The 19,271-nt window shown below is 26.8% G+C and overlaps 2 protein-coding genes across 2 annotated transcripts in view; one reads left to right on the forward strand and one right to left on the reverse strand.

Annotated features, from left to right (window-relative positions):
- Nucleotides 1–8,943, forward strand: part of LOC119666632 (nose resistant to fluoxetine protein 6-like) — a gene marked incomplete at its 5' end in the record, with an annotated part of 32,204 nt that extends 23,261 nt beyond the window's left edge. The window contains 9 exons of the mRNA XM_038075914.1: nt 2,500–2,708; nt 5,177–5,355; nt 5,529–5,680; nt 5,741–5,895; nt 5,958–6,290; nt 7,793–7,986; nt 8,079–8,204; nt 8,281–8,623; nt 8,682–8,943. Of these exons, the coding sequence (XP_037931842.1) occupies nt 2,500–2,708; nt 5,177–5,355; nt 5,529–5,680; nt 5,741–5,895; nt 5,958–6,290; nt 7,793–7,986; nt 8,079–8,204; nt 8,281–8,623; nt 8,682–8,873 (1,883 nt within the window). The remainder of the gene's footprint in view (nt 1–2,499; nt 2,709–5,176; nt 5,356–5,528; nt 5,681–5,740; nt 5,896–5,957; nt 6,291–7,792; nt 7,987–8,078; nt 8,205–8,280; nt 8,624–8,681) is intronic.
- Nucleotides 8,944–11,982: 3,039 nt separating this feature from the next.
- Nucleotides 11,983–18,734, reverse strand: LOC119669846. The gene is made up of 9 exons (XM_038079877.1): nt 17,705–18,734; nt 16,436–16,674; nt 15,594–15,817; nt 15,281–15,537; nt 14,735–15,098; nt 14,511–14,679; nt 14,266–14,459; nt 13,152–13,614; nt 11,983–13,090 (listed from the first exon to the last, which is right to left on the reverse strand). The coding sequence occupies exons 1-9, from the start codon at nt 18,606–18,608 to the stop codon at nt 12,575–12,577; spliced, it is 3,330 nt and encodes a 1,109-aa protein (XP_037935805.1). The 5' UTR covers nt 18,609–18,734; the 3' UTR covers nt 11,983–12,574.
- Between the last annotated feature and the right edge of the window lie 537 nt (nt 18,735–19,271).

Below are 19,271 nucleotides of genomic sequence, written 5' to 3' on the forward strand. Positions count from 1 at the left end.
TCGAATAATGTAAGAAACGTTTCAGAGGTGTAAAAATCTATATCCAGAACCATTAACAGAACCATTAAACGAACGTTTAGAAAAAAGTTGCTTCACATACAAAAAAAGTGTTAATTTATTTTAATAAGACATTTTTAATGAATTTATAAATTTTTATCGAACTTTTTAATTCTTATATATGCATATTGATTTCTATAAAAACACAGATGTCTAAATATGATTACATTACAACAGAGTTCATATTTTTTTTTATAAATTATAGTTGTATGTGTCATACTCAACATTGTAACTAATATATGTGGACCAGTCAATCTCAATCCAAAAATTTTGCAAAATAGAAACTCATATTGCCAATATGAACACAACATAACTGTATATAGAACATAACTGTTCTGTTATGTCTGCGGTCATACCTAATCTCATTGAAATATGGGTTTTGTAATCTAAAAAATTTAAAATCCGAACAATTTCTAACCGGAATCCCATCATTAAATTCAATTCAACACACTTCCATATCTTCGTTCGATTAAATTCTTTCAGACTGCCATGACTATAGTCAGATTTAATTTGACTATAATATGGGTTTACTGATCTAAAAAAATATGTGAATTCAAGGTATGAACGGCTTGTAACCAGCGCCCCGCCGTCGAAGGTACTTTACATGTTATACATTCCTTTGGTACACTCTTTGCTTTTTAGATTGCTACCTTTTCTGTAGTCAGACTTAACTTCACTAAAATATTTGGGGCAACTAAAATATGGGAGCAAAAATCAAATAAACTAGTATTAAACTAATAAATTACATCACTCCAACCATCCCCTTTACATAAGACATATAAAATCCTAATACCTGATAGATACCTAATACCTGATCCTAATACCTGATCCTAATATCTGAAGTCAATCCTTATTTACACGTAAGGTTCAACATCTATTTAATATCTTCTATATTTACACTCTGTGGCGTGTTCAGGGAATAGATAGGCAATATATTCTACATAAAATATAAAGTATAAAATTCTTATATACTTTTGTTTTAATATTTTAATAACAATAATTATTTGAAATTATTTTACTATAATTGTTATTTATTACTATATTTATTATTTTATTTAATAATAAAATTATAGAAATACCACAGAAACTCAGTTAGTTTTAATAATAAGAAGTTTAAGATTATTTTCTTCATAAATATATTAATATAAATATGTGCTTAAAAATTAAACTGCTGCTAAACCTTATTGAAATTAATTAAGTTAATTACAAAAAAATTTTGAAAACATTTATTTTATAGTTTATCCCCACCTCTACCAAGACATAGACTCTCCTACTTAGGGTCACACTTTTTCAAGTCACTAAGAGAGCTAGATTCTATTTCTATAGCTCGTGTCAATGGCTTTGTGGTCAGTACCACATTCTTTAGGGTATCATAATGGATCTCATGGTCTAAGTGAGTCTTCAGACGGCCCCAGTAATTTAACCTAACCGTATCCCCATCTCCGTACCATTATCTATCTGACAAATAATAGCAGATGGACTATTTTTGACAATTTTGATAAAAAATATTTTCTAGAATATCCTCTCACCCCTTGCCACAATTCTGCCAGCGTCACTGTTTGCACTTTTAATCACCAAACCTCATTAGCACATTTTTCTATGATACTTAGTGCTGCAAATTTACCGAGCTAATTGTGATAGTGTAAACGCACTGTAAGAAAAATAGTATTAAAACAATGAGTTATTTCATTAGGTGGATTGCAAAAAATATAAACTTGTTGATATTCGTTATATATTTATATAAAATATTGATATTTAATTAATATATTATATATCATAATATATATAATTATTATATTAACTTGATATACACATATTAATTTGTTCAAATATTAATACTTTAAATTGTGAAATTATTCATATCTTCATATTTTTTGCTGTGAAATAAGGGATTTTGATAATTTAGATTAATATACTAAACTCTTAAATATAAGGTCCTAGTAATATGTGAATATTAATATTTGATATGATTGGATTAAAATTTAATATTCAAATTTAGCCCAGTTGATAATGTCACATAGAGCAACATAGCTTATTTTTATATATATTTAATATTAAAAGAGATATTAGGCCTTTATATTCGAAATGCATATACGAAGATGCAGACGAAGACAACGCAAAACACACCATCTTAAATTGGAACAGGTGGAACACATTGATGATAATGATAACAGCGAAGATGATGCTATCTGAAAAAGGCTGGATCGCCATAGATCTCCGCATAAAAAACAAAAACAAAAAGCCTTATATTTTCAAATTGTTATTAAACAACATTTCGAATATTAAAAAAATACTTTAATATTTTTTAACCAATAACTAAATTTTTTCTTTGATTAATTTTTTACTTACCCTTGATTTAAAAATACTACTGACTTACATTTTTAACATGAATTAATTAGTTTTAATTTAATTTGTTTATTCATTTTTTTTTTCTTACAATAGTGTACGACGCAACGGTCAAAACACCTGTTGGCATTGAGAGTGGAATATTACATCAATTTGGCCATTTCGATCAATGTTTGGAGCAAACAAAATACGTGGAAGAAGACTTACCGAAACCTGTAGAAATTCCGGTGCGTGCTAAGTACTGTTTGGCGAATGTGACATTAACTGGGGTGCCGGTCTTAAATATAGCCTCGCGTTATCCGTCGGTAAGCATATAAATTATAAACAAAAAGCAAGTCGTCTTCATGGTAAATAAATAAATTTGCACGAGTTTTTTATTACAAATTTTAATGCATTTTTACGTTTAAGTTGATAATGATATTTATTAAATATTATGGAGCTGTGTGGGCCATTCCATTAAGTTGTTTGTTTGAGATTCGCATCGCTAGAAGGCTAACACCGCATACTAATGAGGTACCAATGTGCTTCACTGACACTTAAGCATGCCGGGCATGTGTCTCCAGTTTGTTTACATTTTTCTTAAAACTTCTGCTTGGAACCAATGTTGTTGTTGTAATTTGGTTCTACGTATCTACAAAATTCTTAAAATTTTTATAAAAATTAACTTAAATGTTAATTGATTTATTAAAGCAAGTGTGAAAAAGTTATTTAATAATTTCATAGAAACGATTTAAAATAATTGAATTAATTTTTTAAATTAATTAATTTTTAAAAATTACAAACTAAAATTTCAAGGTTATAAAGAATTAAAAATATAAAATATATAAAAATAAAAAAATATAAGAAAATATTTAATAATTAAATAGAAACGATTTAAAATAATTAAATTAATTTTTTAAATTAATTAATTTTTAAAAATTATAAAAAAAATTTAAAGTTATGAAGAATTAAAAATAAAAATAAAAAATATAAAAATAAAAATATAAAAAAATATAAAAATAAATATAAATATTTATATCTATATAGAAATAAATTGTCATCGTGTGGAAATTTCCAATATTAGTAGTTTTAAAAATATTTGTAATTATTTATAATTATATATGTATCAATGTTTTTATTCATATAAATTTACTTTCTTAAATAGATATTTTGCAAAAAGTTAGAAAAAAAAATTATTTAATTTATTCACTGAAGACAATTTTGAGTTATTTATTTTTAATTGCTTTACTTTGTTTAATTAGTTTTTTTATCATAACCAGTCTAAAATGGGAGACCCCAAAATACATGTATTTATAATGTATTACAATTTTAGCTGTGTAAACAATGTAATTGAAAACAATGATGAGAATTGGATGCAATTAGATAAGAAATCACTTTAAATATATTATTATAATTAATTGTTATAAAACTTTAATGGTTCAATACACCCTACTATTATTAATATAAATTAATAAAAATTAATAAATAATAATTAAAAATAATTATTTAATAATAATTAATTAATAATAATTAGAAAAAAATTATTAATAATAATTAATTAATAATAATCAATTAATATAAATTAATTAATAATAATTATAATTAATAAAAATTAATTAATAATAATCAATTAATATAAATTAATTAATAAAAGTTAATTAATAATAATCAATTAATATAAATTAATTAATAATAATTAATTATTGATAATTAATTAATAATAATTAATTAATGATAATTAATTAATAATAATTAATTAATGATAATTAATTAATGATAATTAATTAATAATAATTAATTAATGATAATTAATTAATAATAATTAATTAATAATAATTAATTAATAATAATTAATTAATGATAATTAATTAATAATAATTAATTAATGATAATTAATTAATAATAATTAATTAGTAATACTTAATACTTAATTAATACTAATAATTTAATAATTATATAATGTTAATAATTATAATAATAATTAAATAATTGTTAATAAATAACAAAGAAAACTAATTCTTTCATATGTTAATTGAGTTTAAAAAACAAATTTAATAAAGAATTAATATTTATAAAATTTAAATATCTATGAGACTAACTCCTCATTTATGAAATTATTTATGACTATATTGTTGAAAAAAAAATTCTATTCAAATTTAAGTTTCCTTTTTTTGCATCCTATTAGGATAATAGTAACCAATATCTGTTTTCTTATTTTCTCAAATATATTATTATGCTAAAATGTGAAGCACACACAATGTGAATCCCAAAAAATTAAGAAAATTTAAATAAATTTTTTTATAATTTCAAATGGTTTGTAGACAATAAATTAATTCGCAGCTGTATTTCATATCAATAACTTTTATTTTCAATATAATTATTCACTTACATTAGTCTGAAATGATTTTCTTTTTTTATTTTTTTTTTTTGTGTTTCTTTACAAATTTATGACCTTTTCATACTGAAATCCAGAAACATAAAATTGAAACAAAAAAATAATTATTATAATTAACATATAAAAATGAAAATATCATACAAAACACAGCATTAATTTTGTAATAAAGTGAAAAAAACGTAATAGAAACATCATAAACATAACAAAAACATCATAAAAGTTCGATTAAATAAATTGAACGCTTCAATGTCTCGGCGTTTTTCGCATGCAAATCGCTTAATTTTTGCAATCGAAGACCAAAAAGTTTCAAAATAACTCATAATTTATTTATTTTGCTGTGCCAACTGCACTTGGAAATGAATCGAAATGTAAGTTAATGTACGGATTTGCCTATTGCAGCCATTGAACCGATCTGCGCTGGTACACTGGGGCGTATGCGTACCTGCAAGTTGTGACAGCGGCGATGTGGCAACCTTTCTGCAGTTTTTGCTGCAACGCCAACAAATCAAGGTCGACGACAATATGTGTCAACTGCAAAGCAATGACTTGGTCGTCACTAACGGAATGTTTATATATGCGTAAGTACCGCGTTTAATACTTGACTAATAGAGTTTAATGAACTTCATATGTATCTACAGATACAACAAACTAATATGTATGTAAATATTGTTAACCTTAAGACAATTGTTGTTATTATTGACAAATGCAAATAATTTTTTTTTTTTTTTATTTTGATATTTTGCTATTATAGTGGCGTTATATTATTTATTTTACTTCTGGCTTTTTTGAGTACAATTTATCATATCAATCTTATATGGAATACGAAGCAAAATAATGGCATCACAAAAACGGGCATCAATAATGACACACTAACTACGGCTTTGCTATCCTTTTCCATAATTGGTTTGTCAAACTAATTAAACTATCTTTATTATATATAATATCATGTAATAAAATTTACAGAGAATCTACGCAAAATCTTTCAATGCAGTAAGGATCAACTGGGACTGAATTCCATTAATGGCGTTAAAGCGTTGGCTATGATCTTAATACTTATAGGGCATGCAGGTGTTTTTATTATTGGTGCACCGATATCTAATCTCGACTTTGTAAAGAAGGTATTTCCATTGATTAACTACATTTAAGCTTAAACTTTATAATGATTTTTATTTTTTTACAGGAACAAACTTCTTTAAAATTTCCGTTTTTATTTAATTCTCTCTTATTTGTCGACTTATTTTTATTACTCAGCGGTTTCTTATTTTGCCGCATTTTACTAATAGAGCTGGAACGTAGGCGTGGTAAATTGAATGTGTTAGTATTGTATATTGCAAGATTCATACGCCTAACACCAGCTTATATAGTCGTAATTGGATTTTATATGACTTGGTTACCAAATATTGGTGATGGTCCGATATGGAAGCAACGTATACAAATCGAACAGGAACGTTGTCAGGAATCTTGGTGGCTTAATATTTTATATATAAACAATTACTTCAATACGAATAGTTTGGTAATTATTTTTGTTATAATATATTATAATTAAGTGTATTTAACATTTTTTAATATATTAACATTTTAAATTTATATGTGCATATAACAATGTGATCAAAAGTGAAATGATACAACACTGTTTAAAACTCTGAAAATCTGTATTTATACTTCTATATTAATTGTGAATTTATTTAAAGTACTCCTCTCTTGATGCAATACATGTATGTCAGTGTTTTCTCGAATCCTAAAAACAATTGTTAAAGTCGTTTTTTGGAATGCGTTTTAACAGAAGGTATCAATATGGTATTGATCCACTCCATACCAATGTCGAAACGGTATTCCTAAAGATGTCTCATGAGCTAAGAAATATCCAAAAGATACAAGGTACTAAATTTAACGAAAGCGATAGTTGTAAGATGATATGAGATGAATTTTTAAAGAAATGCCCTCGAAGATCTTATCCAGTGTTTGAGAACGTGAATTATTATATATATTTCTTATCATTAAATTATATATTTTTTTATCATCAAAATACTAGTGAAAAGTACATTAAAGTACTTTCTATCTGTTTTGAAAAAATCCTGTAAAGTTCATTACCATGGACTTACCATGTCTAAGGAATTTAAAATATTGGATTATTTTTGCATTATTTTGAAACTAGCACATGAGGTGAATATGGCTAGATCTATATTAAAGATTTGAAATGCTACCGATATTAACAGAAAAAAATAACTGAAGGTGAAGGAGGATAGGATATACACTAAGTACAAATTGCAATGAAATTGCAATAAAAGCTAGCAAGTGCTAGTCGTTAGCACAAAAAATAAAAAAACAAATTTTAAGATAATTTATGGGCATAAAAATTTCTATTGAATGCCATTAGTGCCAGTACTCACAACATTAGTGCCAGTAATTGGCTTCAAGTTTATTATCTTATTTTTTAAAAAAGAGGTTTCTTCGTACAGTAGTGAACTACAACAACAAAAATCCATTTTATTCATCTTATTTTTTCATATAATAATATATTAAAAAAATTTCTTTAAAATAAATTACAGATTCGCTTTAGGAAATTCCAAAGGCATTGCTTCAAAAAGATTTCTAGCGGATATTGATCTTAGATGAATATAAAAGATTGGGACATATGATTAAGACAGACATCGAAAGGATCATGTCACCACATTATTTTATCCCACACTATTGTGTCTTTAAACCTGGCAGTATCACTATTAAGTTACGTGTGGTATTTGACACCTCATCTAAAACATCAAATTGTTTTTTAGTCTTTAATTAACGAATATATATATACAAAATTTAATTTTCATATACATATATATAAATATAGTGAAAGAGCTGTTGAAATTGATGGTCTTATGAACTTATATCTTTCTTAACCATGTAATTACTTTAAATAATTTTGTTGACAAAATCTGTTGCTGGTCCCGTATATATACACACATAAATCAATTAAATATATATTTAAAAATTATTAGGTATTGTTTAATTGTTGACTTTGTTTTCTAGTGCATGTTTCAATCCTGGTACCTAGCTGTTGATACACAACTATTCTTCCTGGCGCCCATTGCAATATATATGCTCTATAAACTACGTAAATATGGTGTACGTTTTCTAGCTGTTATGATTGCAATCACATCTGCCATACCATTTTTCGAAACATTTCAACATAAAACGGATCCAACATTTATGGTTTATCCAGAGTATGTATATAAAACTTATATTCCATAACATATAGAAGTGTTCATAGTATATATGGAATTAACACTAATATTTTTTATAATATGTTTAACAGGGAAATTGCTGATATATCACTCAATAAATATTACAACAAGTTTTATATTAAGACGCATATGCGGGCTTCTGCTTATGTTTTGGGGTTATTAACTGGATATTTAGTACATCGCATGCAGGAGTCAAGGTATGAGAAAAATAAAAATCATATTACTTAAAATAATTCTACTGAAATAAATTATATTAAACTTTATTTAATATAGCTATAAATTGCCAAAATTATTTGTGAAAGTCACTTGGATAGCTTCAACGATAATTGGTGTAGCATCTATGTATAGCATAACTCGTTTCTATATAGCTCCTTACAATTTACTGGAGACTGTTTTATATGCTGGTTTACACAAAATTGGTTGGAATTTATCAATAGCATGGTTAGTATTGGCAACTACAACTGGACATGCTGGCTGGTTACAAAGTTTGTTGAGTCAACGTTTCTTTGCTCCAATAAGTCGACTCGCCTACTGCGCTTACTTATGCAATGGCATTGTAGAACTTTACTTTACAGCACTCACACGTACTTCGGAGTATAAATCTGTTTTAATAATGGTTAGAGATATATAGAGTTTTATTGGGAAATGTGTTTTATTTATAATTATAATTTCAGCAAAATCACATACTTGGTCACGTCTTCACTACATTTTGCCTAGCTTTAGTGCTGTGCGTACTCTTTGAATCACCCATCCATGCACTTGAACGAATTTTATTGCGAACGAGTAGAGTTAAAAAGGCTGGCAGCGAAACTACGGAGCAAACTGACAGCAGTAATACCGGTACTCCAAATAGTTTGGAAGAGTAGTGGTGAAGTAGGAATAAGTAGAGAACGGCTTATTTTAAAGTCCATATAAATGCTAATTAGGAATACTCTTTTTGTGATACATTTTTATAATATAAAATATATTATATATATTAATTTTCATATTATTATACTTATTTGGTATATTGTTTTTTTTTAACTTTTTTTAAATTTTTTTTTAGACTTTTAAAAAATGACTTGCCAAAATGTTACTTTACAAAATTGGTTATAAACTCCCATATATGTATGATACGTGTATATAATTTAAAACAAACATTTTATTATACTTACATTAATCTAAAAGTATATAAAACAAATGTATTTAAAATTTTGCGAAGGAAATACAAAGAAGCTATGTACTGATTATAATGTATCCGGAATAATTTCAACAAAATTTTTTTTAATAAGCAAATAAGCATCAATATCTATATTGCTAAGATACATTACACTTACCTTTTGCTCAAAATATATCTAGAATAATGTAAATCATATCATATTAAAATTAGAAAACATACATTTCTTTTGATGTTACTTACATACAATATTTTTGTTTTAAGTTCAAAAAGTAACCGGAATAATTAAAATATTTGTGATTATAATTGTTATACTTAATGAATTGGCACAGCGACATAGACAGTGGCGTAACTACAGGGAAGCAACTGGAAGCAACGCTTTCGGGCCCCCGAATTTAGGGGGCCCCACTGTAAATGTTTGTAAACGTTTTTTGTTGGAATAACTTCATATTGCATTTTATAAAAGATACGTACATTTTAAATTTAAAGTACATAATATGTATGTACTTCAAATAAAATATTAAATCTATTTATAAAATAAAAAAGTTTTTCTAAGAAAAGTATGTGTCTTAATCGAGAGTTTATATGGAAGCTATATCTAGATTTATACCCATTTGAAAATAATTTTGTACGTTGTCTTTTGCAAATATCAGTACTGTATACACTAAATTCTATTTAAATACCTTTATTAAAAACGGATAAACCTCATATCCGATTGTTAAGTTTATATCACAGCTACAAGAAATAGACGTCCAATTTCAATCAAATCAAATGGTGAACAGGGTCGGCTAAAAGTGTGTGTGTAAAGTTTTATTCGAAGAGTTCAAAAGCTGAGAGAGTAGTTTGAACTGATACTGTACTGATATATACTTAATGGTATTTCCGACGTTTCCTTTAATACGTTACGAAAATCTTGACAAACCTTATATACCCTTTTCACATTTTTCGTGTAAAGAGTGTAAAAAGAGGGGCCCCTTAGTATGTTGATAGGGGCCCTTTAGTTAGAATTTGCTTACAGGCCTAAAAAATGTAGTTACGCCACTGGACATAGACATCTATAGTGCTTCCTTTATTGACTTAGAATATTTCTTCAGTAGTATTTAACCTTTATTACAAAGTTTTAAATCTTCATACGATATGAGATGCCCACATATCTATGTACTTCATTGATTTATACATCAAAGCAGGGCAAACAACCTTACACACGTTTACAGATCTTCTCTTCCCTACAAGATCTACAAGTTTCATTAACGTAAGTACCCTGTCAGAATTCCTGATATTTAAAATAATTTTTCTTAGCAGCATACAATACTTGAACCATTTCAAATTTAAAGTCTTTAAGAACAACGATTGTTTCAGCCCTGTTAAATTATTCCGTAAAAATCTTTTGGTTAAGTGACTAAAATTTCATTTTGATATTATTAATATACAAAGACCTTATATTCTGTTCAAAAAGTATTAGAAATAATGTAAACCAAACTCAAAACATAGAACTGACTTTCTATACGAAATGTATTCGGAATTATGATAAATCAAATCTTCTATTTCAGTTTAAGAAATAAGTATATCATTTTCTATTAATTGTATATAAATAGCTAAAAGTACTCAGAATAATGTATCTTAAACTCTAATATATATGGTAGATGTTTGTTAAGGAAATAAATATTTCTTTTGGTAATACTGATACGCAAGTAAATTTTTATCATCTTCAATATAATATCCATAAGATTTAATACATAATTCCATATTAATTCCAGTCTTTCAAATTTTTATTTCCTGAAATGTGAAAGCTGTAAAATTTTTCTATGAATTTGAAATAATCCGCAGTATTACGTTCTTTGCTTTTGAAGAAGTAATAGTTTTTGTACTGATCTGTACTGAGTGGTATATCTCTTAAAAAATATTATGAGTTATACTTGTTTAATTAATTACAAACTATTAAATATATCTATTAAAAATCACAACTAAATATTAGTTGTAACAACGATACTATAATACATAATATATAACGGATGATAAGGAAGATATTAACTGTGGTACTAATGTGAGGAAATAATTTATAATCTATATTTTACATATATCTTTATATATAACAATTTCTAAATACATTTTGAGCAAAGCGTAAATATAAGTACATATTTAAAATTTGTAAAATTTTTAATTAATATTTGAAATTAAATTATTTATATTTTATTTCTTAAACAAATGAGAAACCAAATTAGTCTTAAAGAAAGTTTTGGTATATCGTGAGCGTTTATTTCACAAGGAATGCATATATATATCTATATATGATAAATAGAAATATATAAAAATAAAATTGTTTTCTAATTTATGTAAATATTAGGTGGTTGAAGTTATTAGTTGTATAATATTTTAATTAAAAAATTTATTTTTTACAATTTTTTAAATTTAAAAAAGAAAGTATAATGCCGACATTTTTGGTTAAGAAAAACTAAGAAATTAAATTTAAATATTTAAAACTAAAATTATGAAAATTTGTTTTTAAAAATAAAAAAACATTTTTAATTTTAAGCAATAAATTTTATTTAAAAAAAACTTATTATCATTTTTTAATTAATACATTGTATAATACAATTGATAAGGTATGGAAGACTTAACATAAAATAATTAAAAAATGCTGAGTATTATATATAAAAAATAAGAATAAAAATTTATAATTAAAATAAAGAAATTTAATTTAATTAAATATTGTAATTTTTAATTAAAAATTAGGAAAATATTTTTATTAATAAAATAAAATTATTTAATTAATTATTTTTATTAATAAAAAATGTGAAACACAGTGAAAAATTATAGATTTAAAATACAGTAAATGTATTATATCCAGTTACTCGTAGAGGAGTACAGATCTATGAAGTAAACACATGTCTTTTAAATAAACTCTTTGAATAACTTATACTTGTATGTATAAAATTAAGATATATTAATTTTAATTAGAGTTTGTTGATACAAATTATTTTAATGCTAAAATTAAATAAACCACTTATCAGACCACATATAGACAGTGTTTTGGATCACGACTAATATAAAATTGTGTTAAATGGGCTTAAATTGTAGCCCAACAATTCCAATATGTAATTTAAAATAATCTTCGACTTCACTGTATTGCAATTGCTGTCCAAAACAAAAAATATATTAAATTAAATTTCATAATAAATTTAGTGTAAATTAACCTTAATTGTATAAAAACTATTTTATAATTATTAAGGTGTCGATATAAATTCAATAATTCGCCAATCGTTCGGGGTAAAAGTCAGGAAGTTAGTAATAAAAAAAAAATAGCTGTTTTTTTTCTTACAACTCTCCAATGGGTCTCTCTTCTCTCATTAATATATTTTCTTCAAGAAAATAATTTTCTCATAGAATTTTGCCAAATTAAGAATTACATGATTAATCATCACTTATCGGTCTACGTCTGCGTGTATATGTTGGTTTTGTTTCTTCAATCACTGGTTTTTTAGTTGAAATTATCGGAGACTTTTTCACTTCTTCAGCTTCAGTAATATCTACTTCAACTTCCTCTTCCTCCTCCTCCTCCTCCTCCTGTTCTTCTTCTGCTACCTCTTCTTTAGTTTCAATTTCGTCTATCTGATCTGTAGTATTCGCTTTTGTTACAATCGATTCAGAGTTTATTGTTGAACTACGACGACGTGTAAGATATTTTAGTTCTTCTTCTTCTGGATCAGAAGCCCAAATTGTTTCTGACGGTTCAGGTGTGTCACTAACTATTTGTTCACTAGGCTCTTCAGAAGCTTCCGACTGTGAAGTTGGTTCCTGCTCTGTTTGTATACGTTCTCTAAATAAACGATTAACGAGCAAACGACGTATTTGATTTGTTGGTATATCGACTATAAATGCTAGCATAATAGCATAGAACAAAATGAAACCAATTTCATTAATATTTATCTAAAAAATAAAAATAAATATTTTAAATAAATGAATTTTATTTAATTGAAAATACACTTACCAATTCAAGCATATGAAATTTTTGTGCCTCTTTAACGCTAGCCGTGTTATAAAGCACAACCACATACATAACTAATTGAATCGGAAATGTTATACGAGACAAAAATATTATTGGACGTGAATTTGTTAAGAATCCTAAAACTGATTTTTCCATTTTTGGAAACATAAATATTAGCCAACATATAGCTAATCCAAGTATTAATGGACTCCATGCCGCATATGAAGCTGCATTATTGGGTGTGTATATATAACTTCCAGTCATACCGGTTGATGGCGCCCAGAAACACCATACTATACCTAATATGGCTAGAATCCAACCAAATGGTATAAGATTTGTTGCACATTGTAGGCTACCATATTCAGAGCGATGCAGTAAGCCAGCTCCAATACCTAGTAAATAGGGTGTCGCTCGACTTATGGGCGAAGAAAATAATATATTGGCAGTTCGGTAGAATTTGCTTACACTATAAAATAGGATATTAAAATTTTATGTTAAAAATTTATTTACATGTATATTTGTAATATCATTGTTTTAAAACATTAAAATTTTTTTTAAATATACAGAATGTCGTCTAAATAAAAATTAATTAATTTACTTAATAGAAAGTATAGCATTTAATAGAAAGGTTTGGAACAGGTTTGAATTGCAACAACAAAAATTTTTATTTATTTTCAGTAAAGTGAATTTCAACTGTTTTGAGTATTGTCAAATATCCATCATCAGTGGTCTTGGAATTATTTCTTATATTTAATTATTCGTAAATAATTTTTTTGAGACTGCAAGTACAAAGAGTTGAAGTTGTGCCCTACTGAATTTGAAGCTTAGAGTCAGTATTCATTATCCGACTGATTCAAAACTGTACTTAACTTATGTGTTCGAACATGGAGTTTTGTTAATTTGCTATGAATGTCCATTAACAAATAATTGAATTAATTAATTATAATTAGTTTTTAAATGTTAAATTTCAACACCATTCTTTTCAATCAAAAATCTAACTAATTAAAAATAAATAAAAATTTTTGTTGTTGCAGTTCAGTACTGTTCAGTACTTAATATAAGAAAAGATATTTTGTAAAAAATAAAAACATATTTAAAATTTGTGATGTTAACTTACTTAATTCCATGAAATAACGTAACAGATAAATGCTCTCTATTAGTTCTAGAAAATCTAGCTGCTACAGACATAGCATGTATGGCGCCATAAGTATAAAAAGCAGCATCAGAATTGGTATAATATAGCCACACAATAAGTGGTCCAAGTAAAAATAATTGCACTTCCAATGCAAATGAAATAGTCATAGGTGAACACTATAAAATGTCTATTTTATTAAAATCTAATTATTTCTAAACAAATCTTACTGTTTCCTCGAAATCTATCGCATTCTGTACACTAAATACGTTTCTCCACATCTGCTGCTCACATAAGCGTGAATTCTGTCCAATTAAGTTAGTCCATAGAGGTCCGGAATTTAAATGTGGAAGTATCCAAGTTTGAAAAAGAATTACCACAAACAATGTTGGTAGATATCTTTAAATAATATTTTCAGATTATTTGCATAGAATTATATAGAAAATATATTTACCTACAAATTTTTGATACCAGACATTTAAGTAACTGTATATATGATTTTTGTTCCATTTCAGAGGATAATTGATATGCTGAGAAGAAACCACCGATTAATAGCAAAATGTCTGCATATAAAAGTGGTGCGCGGAACATAATGCTAAATGGATGATCGACAGCGCGAACAAGTTGATCACGATTTGTAATTGGCAAGTGTCCAATCATAAGGTACTTCAGACACACATATAGCATGAAGGTGGCGCCAAGCTTTAACACGTGCAAAATGGGAAAATCTGTGTTTTCTTCAGAGAGTAGCACTGTGAGTGTACGCCTCGGTGAAAATGATTTGATAATCTCTTGCAGAAATTGCTTAAATGATGCACCTGTAAAGCGACAAAAAATTTAAGAAGAATTTAGCGAAAAATGTGATAAAATTTAATATTATATATATATGTAAGTATATAAATATATATATATATATATATATTTAGCGTATTATTATTAAATATTTAATATGGAAAAGAAACTTAAAGATGGTTTTAGGATAGCTTTTAGCAAAACTTACTGTGTTCATAAGTCGTATCGGAACTCGGAGCTGCAGTGGCATTTACTACTTCATCCGTATTATTCTCATTTGAATTTGTACCTTCCGGTCTAATATTATTGCTGTCAACTTCATCATCAACTTCATTGTTTTCAGTTTTAATATTTTCATTAGGCCCTCTTAAATTTTTCAAAGCTTCTAGTATTTTATTGAAGATAGACCTTTGCTCATATAGCAAAGAAATAAAAACTAGTAGTGCTAGTGATGATATACATACACTAAAAAATTATATTTTCTCTATATATGAATATCTTTTTAAATTTAATGTTCTTACACTGTCATAGCGAATTTCTTATCCTTCTCCATCAGTTTTGTCCATTTTCTACTTTGACGTATATAACAATCGTTATCATTCACCTCAACATGAAACTCAATACCGGTTGTGTTGTAAGGTCTTAAGTTGGTTTCAATCATTTCCTGTACCACTTCAGCTGGACATGAATGTGGTATACAAACACCCCAATTCGCAACAGCGTAACGTGGTACAAAATGTCCAGGCTGTTAAAAAATGTAATAAATTATATATACAAAAAAAAATTAATATATTATTGCGACAATCTAAGAAATTTTCTATGAGTTTTTTTTTCTTGTATATCTATCAATATATACATATACATATATGGACTGAAATATCTAACTCTTAATCTCAAAGGTATATGAATAACCTTTTCTATTAAAAACAAAATCATGGAAAGGATTTAAAATAAATTCAGTGATATGTTAACTATAATAGAAATTACAACGGAAAATGAAGTGAATGAACCACGTAATGAACATTTAGAAATTAAAAGAATTCACCTAACAACACGTGGAGATAATAAAACACCCGAAAAACGGCTTGAACTTAAAGGATCAAAATACAATGCATATGACACATTAGAACAACGTGAAGCAAAGTGCCCAGGACAATATTAATAATTTATATCTTATTCATTAGAATCTATCACTTCTACATTTATATATATTATCTACATTAGAATAACACAAAACATTTAAATATGTCATTTAAAGCATATTATAAGAAATCGTTATAAGTGGACTTTAAGCTATATACATATATATGGTATATATATGTATACTTATATGGCAAAAATTTAAATCATTTTTAATACATACATTTCCAAGATGACTATTCCAAAGTTCACGTGCATGCGCTAAATAAACTGGTAGCTTAAGTTCTGATACATCAGTCTGTGTCTCAATGTGAGCTAAGCAATATTTGCCTCTTATACGCATTGGTATGTCAGAAGTAACCTTAACTACTGTCCTGATTTGTGTACATAAATCGAAATCCCCAAACTGATTAATATTGCCTCGTAAAATTCCTGATGATATCTTGCCAGTTGCATCTAGCACTGAAATCAAATATTAAATATAAGTTTAATAATAACTATAAATTATATTAATAGATATATATAACATTGGTCTATGAAGTTCAATATATTTTCAAATACTTGACGAGTAGTTTAAAAAATGTATTATAAGATTAATTACAAAAATATATGATAAACTAATATTAAAATTTATTATTCAAGATAAGCTATAGACTTTCAAATATATTTGTTAAATAGATTTATATAAAAATTTTAATATAAAATTTCATTTTATATAAAAATGGATCACTATACATCAACATTGTATATAGTGCTGCTTGAAATAAGTTTCCGATTTAAACTTTTATGTCTACAGTTTATTTTGGCATCACTTTGTATATCACAGTATTGTTCTCAAAATTTACTGAAGATTGCGGTTAATCGGGAAAAATTTGGGATATAATCGGGACTTCGTTGGCGAGATATATTAAACTAAATGAAATTGGTTAAAATAACTGATTTTGTTCCCAGAAAAGCATATATATTCTGTAAGTCCACCAGCTAAGAACTCTAAGTTCCCTAAAAATGCCTATATCTGTACTCCTAAAGTATGCTAACTATAATAACACCGACAAAATCTTCTTATTTCTAAGAAAATTTAAATCGTACGGGATAAAGTTCCGCAGCAGAAATAAATTTATTATTTTAAGTAGTGTTAAGTTATACGATATCAGTTAGATAAGGCCTTAGTAGTAATGACCTTTAGTAAAGATATTGTTTGAAAAAATTTGTTTGGTAGTTGTTAACTAAAGGGACGTCAAAACATTCATTTCAGTAACTCTTCAGCCAAGGGCGTTCTATTCGTTATTCGTACGGATGACTCTTTTGTATGATTAGGGTCAGTTGTGGTGCAAAAAAACTACAATAGATTCAATGCGCCGCTTTCCTTGAAGCCACATTCCCTATTTAATTCTACTAATATTGTGTTATACTAATTATTATATTTGATCAATGTATTTTTAAATAAATTGTTGAATAAACTAATATAAAATAATTTACAGTTTGAACTTACTTTGCAATGTCCATAGTTTATTTCCACGCAATTGACGATGAAAAATTTGCATGTGCTGTCGACATTCCGTATTGCTTACATGCGAAGCATTTACCACGAAACCTGGTAAAGTATGTAACAATGATTCAAAATGTTCCTGGCTCATGGGTAAAACTTCTGCTGAAGAATCATCACCATTTTGCTTAATAGAATTCTTTTGTCGCGGCATTGATACTGGTTTTGGCTGTTTACCAATTGGAAAGAAACTATTTATTGGCCACCGATCCAGATACATCCACCAACTATCACCAGTAGCTTTTATTTTTTCCTTTTCCTCAGCAGCATTCAATTTACCCAACTTCACACCTAACCATTTCAACCAGTCAATTATACTGTTCGATTTTTCCTCTACGGATTTACTATGCTTTTGTTTCTTCTCATTCTTCTTTTGTGTATCTTGTTTTTCTTCTTTATCACTACCAAAAAAGCCACCGAATATACGACTAAGAAATGATTGAGATTGATCGAAATCTATTTCTGAAGAGTCTCTTTCGTCTGAAGTACTTGTCTTCACTCTCTTTTCTCGGCTTTGTTTTTTTGGTGCTCGATCATCCTTCTGCGCATTGCGCACACGCTCGAATGGCACATCGTTTTCATCTGATAAGTCCTTTTTTATACTTTTATCAACATCGATGTCGTCATCATCACCGTAATTCTCTGTATCAACGAAAACGCGTTCTATTTTTCGAAATTTAAATTTTTTTTCAAGTGCACGATGTTTTGTTAATTGCTTTCCATGCTCACCGCTATCATCGTCCCCATCAAATTTAAACCCAAATTCTTGGGTATAATGTGGAAATATCAATAAACAGAATATGGTTAATAGCAGATATATACTATTGGAAAAATTTTTAGTAGCCTGCATGTTCACTTTTCATAGGAATGACGTAAACATTTGTAGTAGTACCTAGATTAGCTCTTTCAAACTATGTCAAATATACAAGATGTTTTTATAAACCTCCATATAATTTTTTATATATAATATTTTGGTCGTACTAATTGATCAATAATAATTCTGTTTATAATAATAATTTTTTTTTCAATTAAATATTATTTTATTATTATTATTAATTTATAAAAATTATAACAATTTTTTATAATCAAGCAGTGTAATTATTTTTGCAAGTTACGCCCGGAAACATAATTTAATTAATTTTTTTTTCGTTCGTTTCTAAAAATATGCACTAAATCTGTTCGCAGACCCACTTTTTCGGCGCACAGCTAAGCGACTTCTTAGTAGTTCGAAATATTCGCGGAGACTGAGCAAAATATAATTTTTTGTTAGAAATATGCAAATCTTCGAAATATTTTTTAAAAAATATACAAAAATTTTGTTAAAACTATGCTCATTGCTGAGAATTCATCTCAGGGAACAAAACTATTTATAAAATAGCGTCTACCTATTTTTAACAAAATTATTTGTTTACATTTCTTTTCAGTATTTCGTATTTTACCACTTCGGTAAATAATTACAAAATACTTGAAATGCATGCCACATGTTATAATGCATTTATCATGGGCGGTTCAA

This window comes from Teleopsis dalmanni, chromosome 1 (genome assembly GCF_002237135.1).
Source record: "Teleopsis dalmanni isolate 2A chromosome 1, ASM223713v2, whole genome shotgun sequence".
Lineage (NCBI taxonomy): Eukaryota > Metazoa > Arthropoda > Insecta > Diptera > Diopsidae > Teleopsis > Teleopsis dalmanni.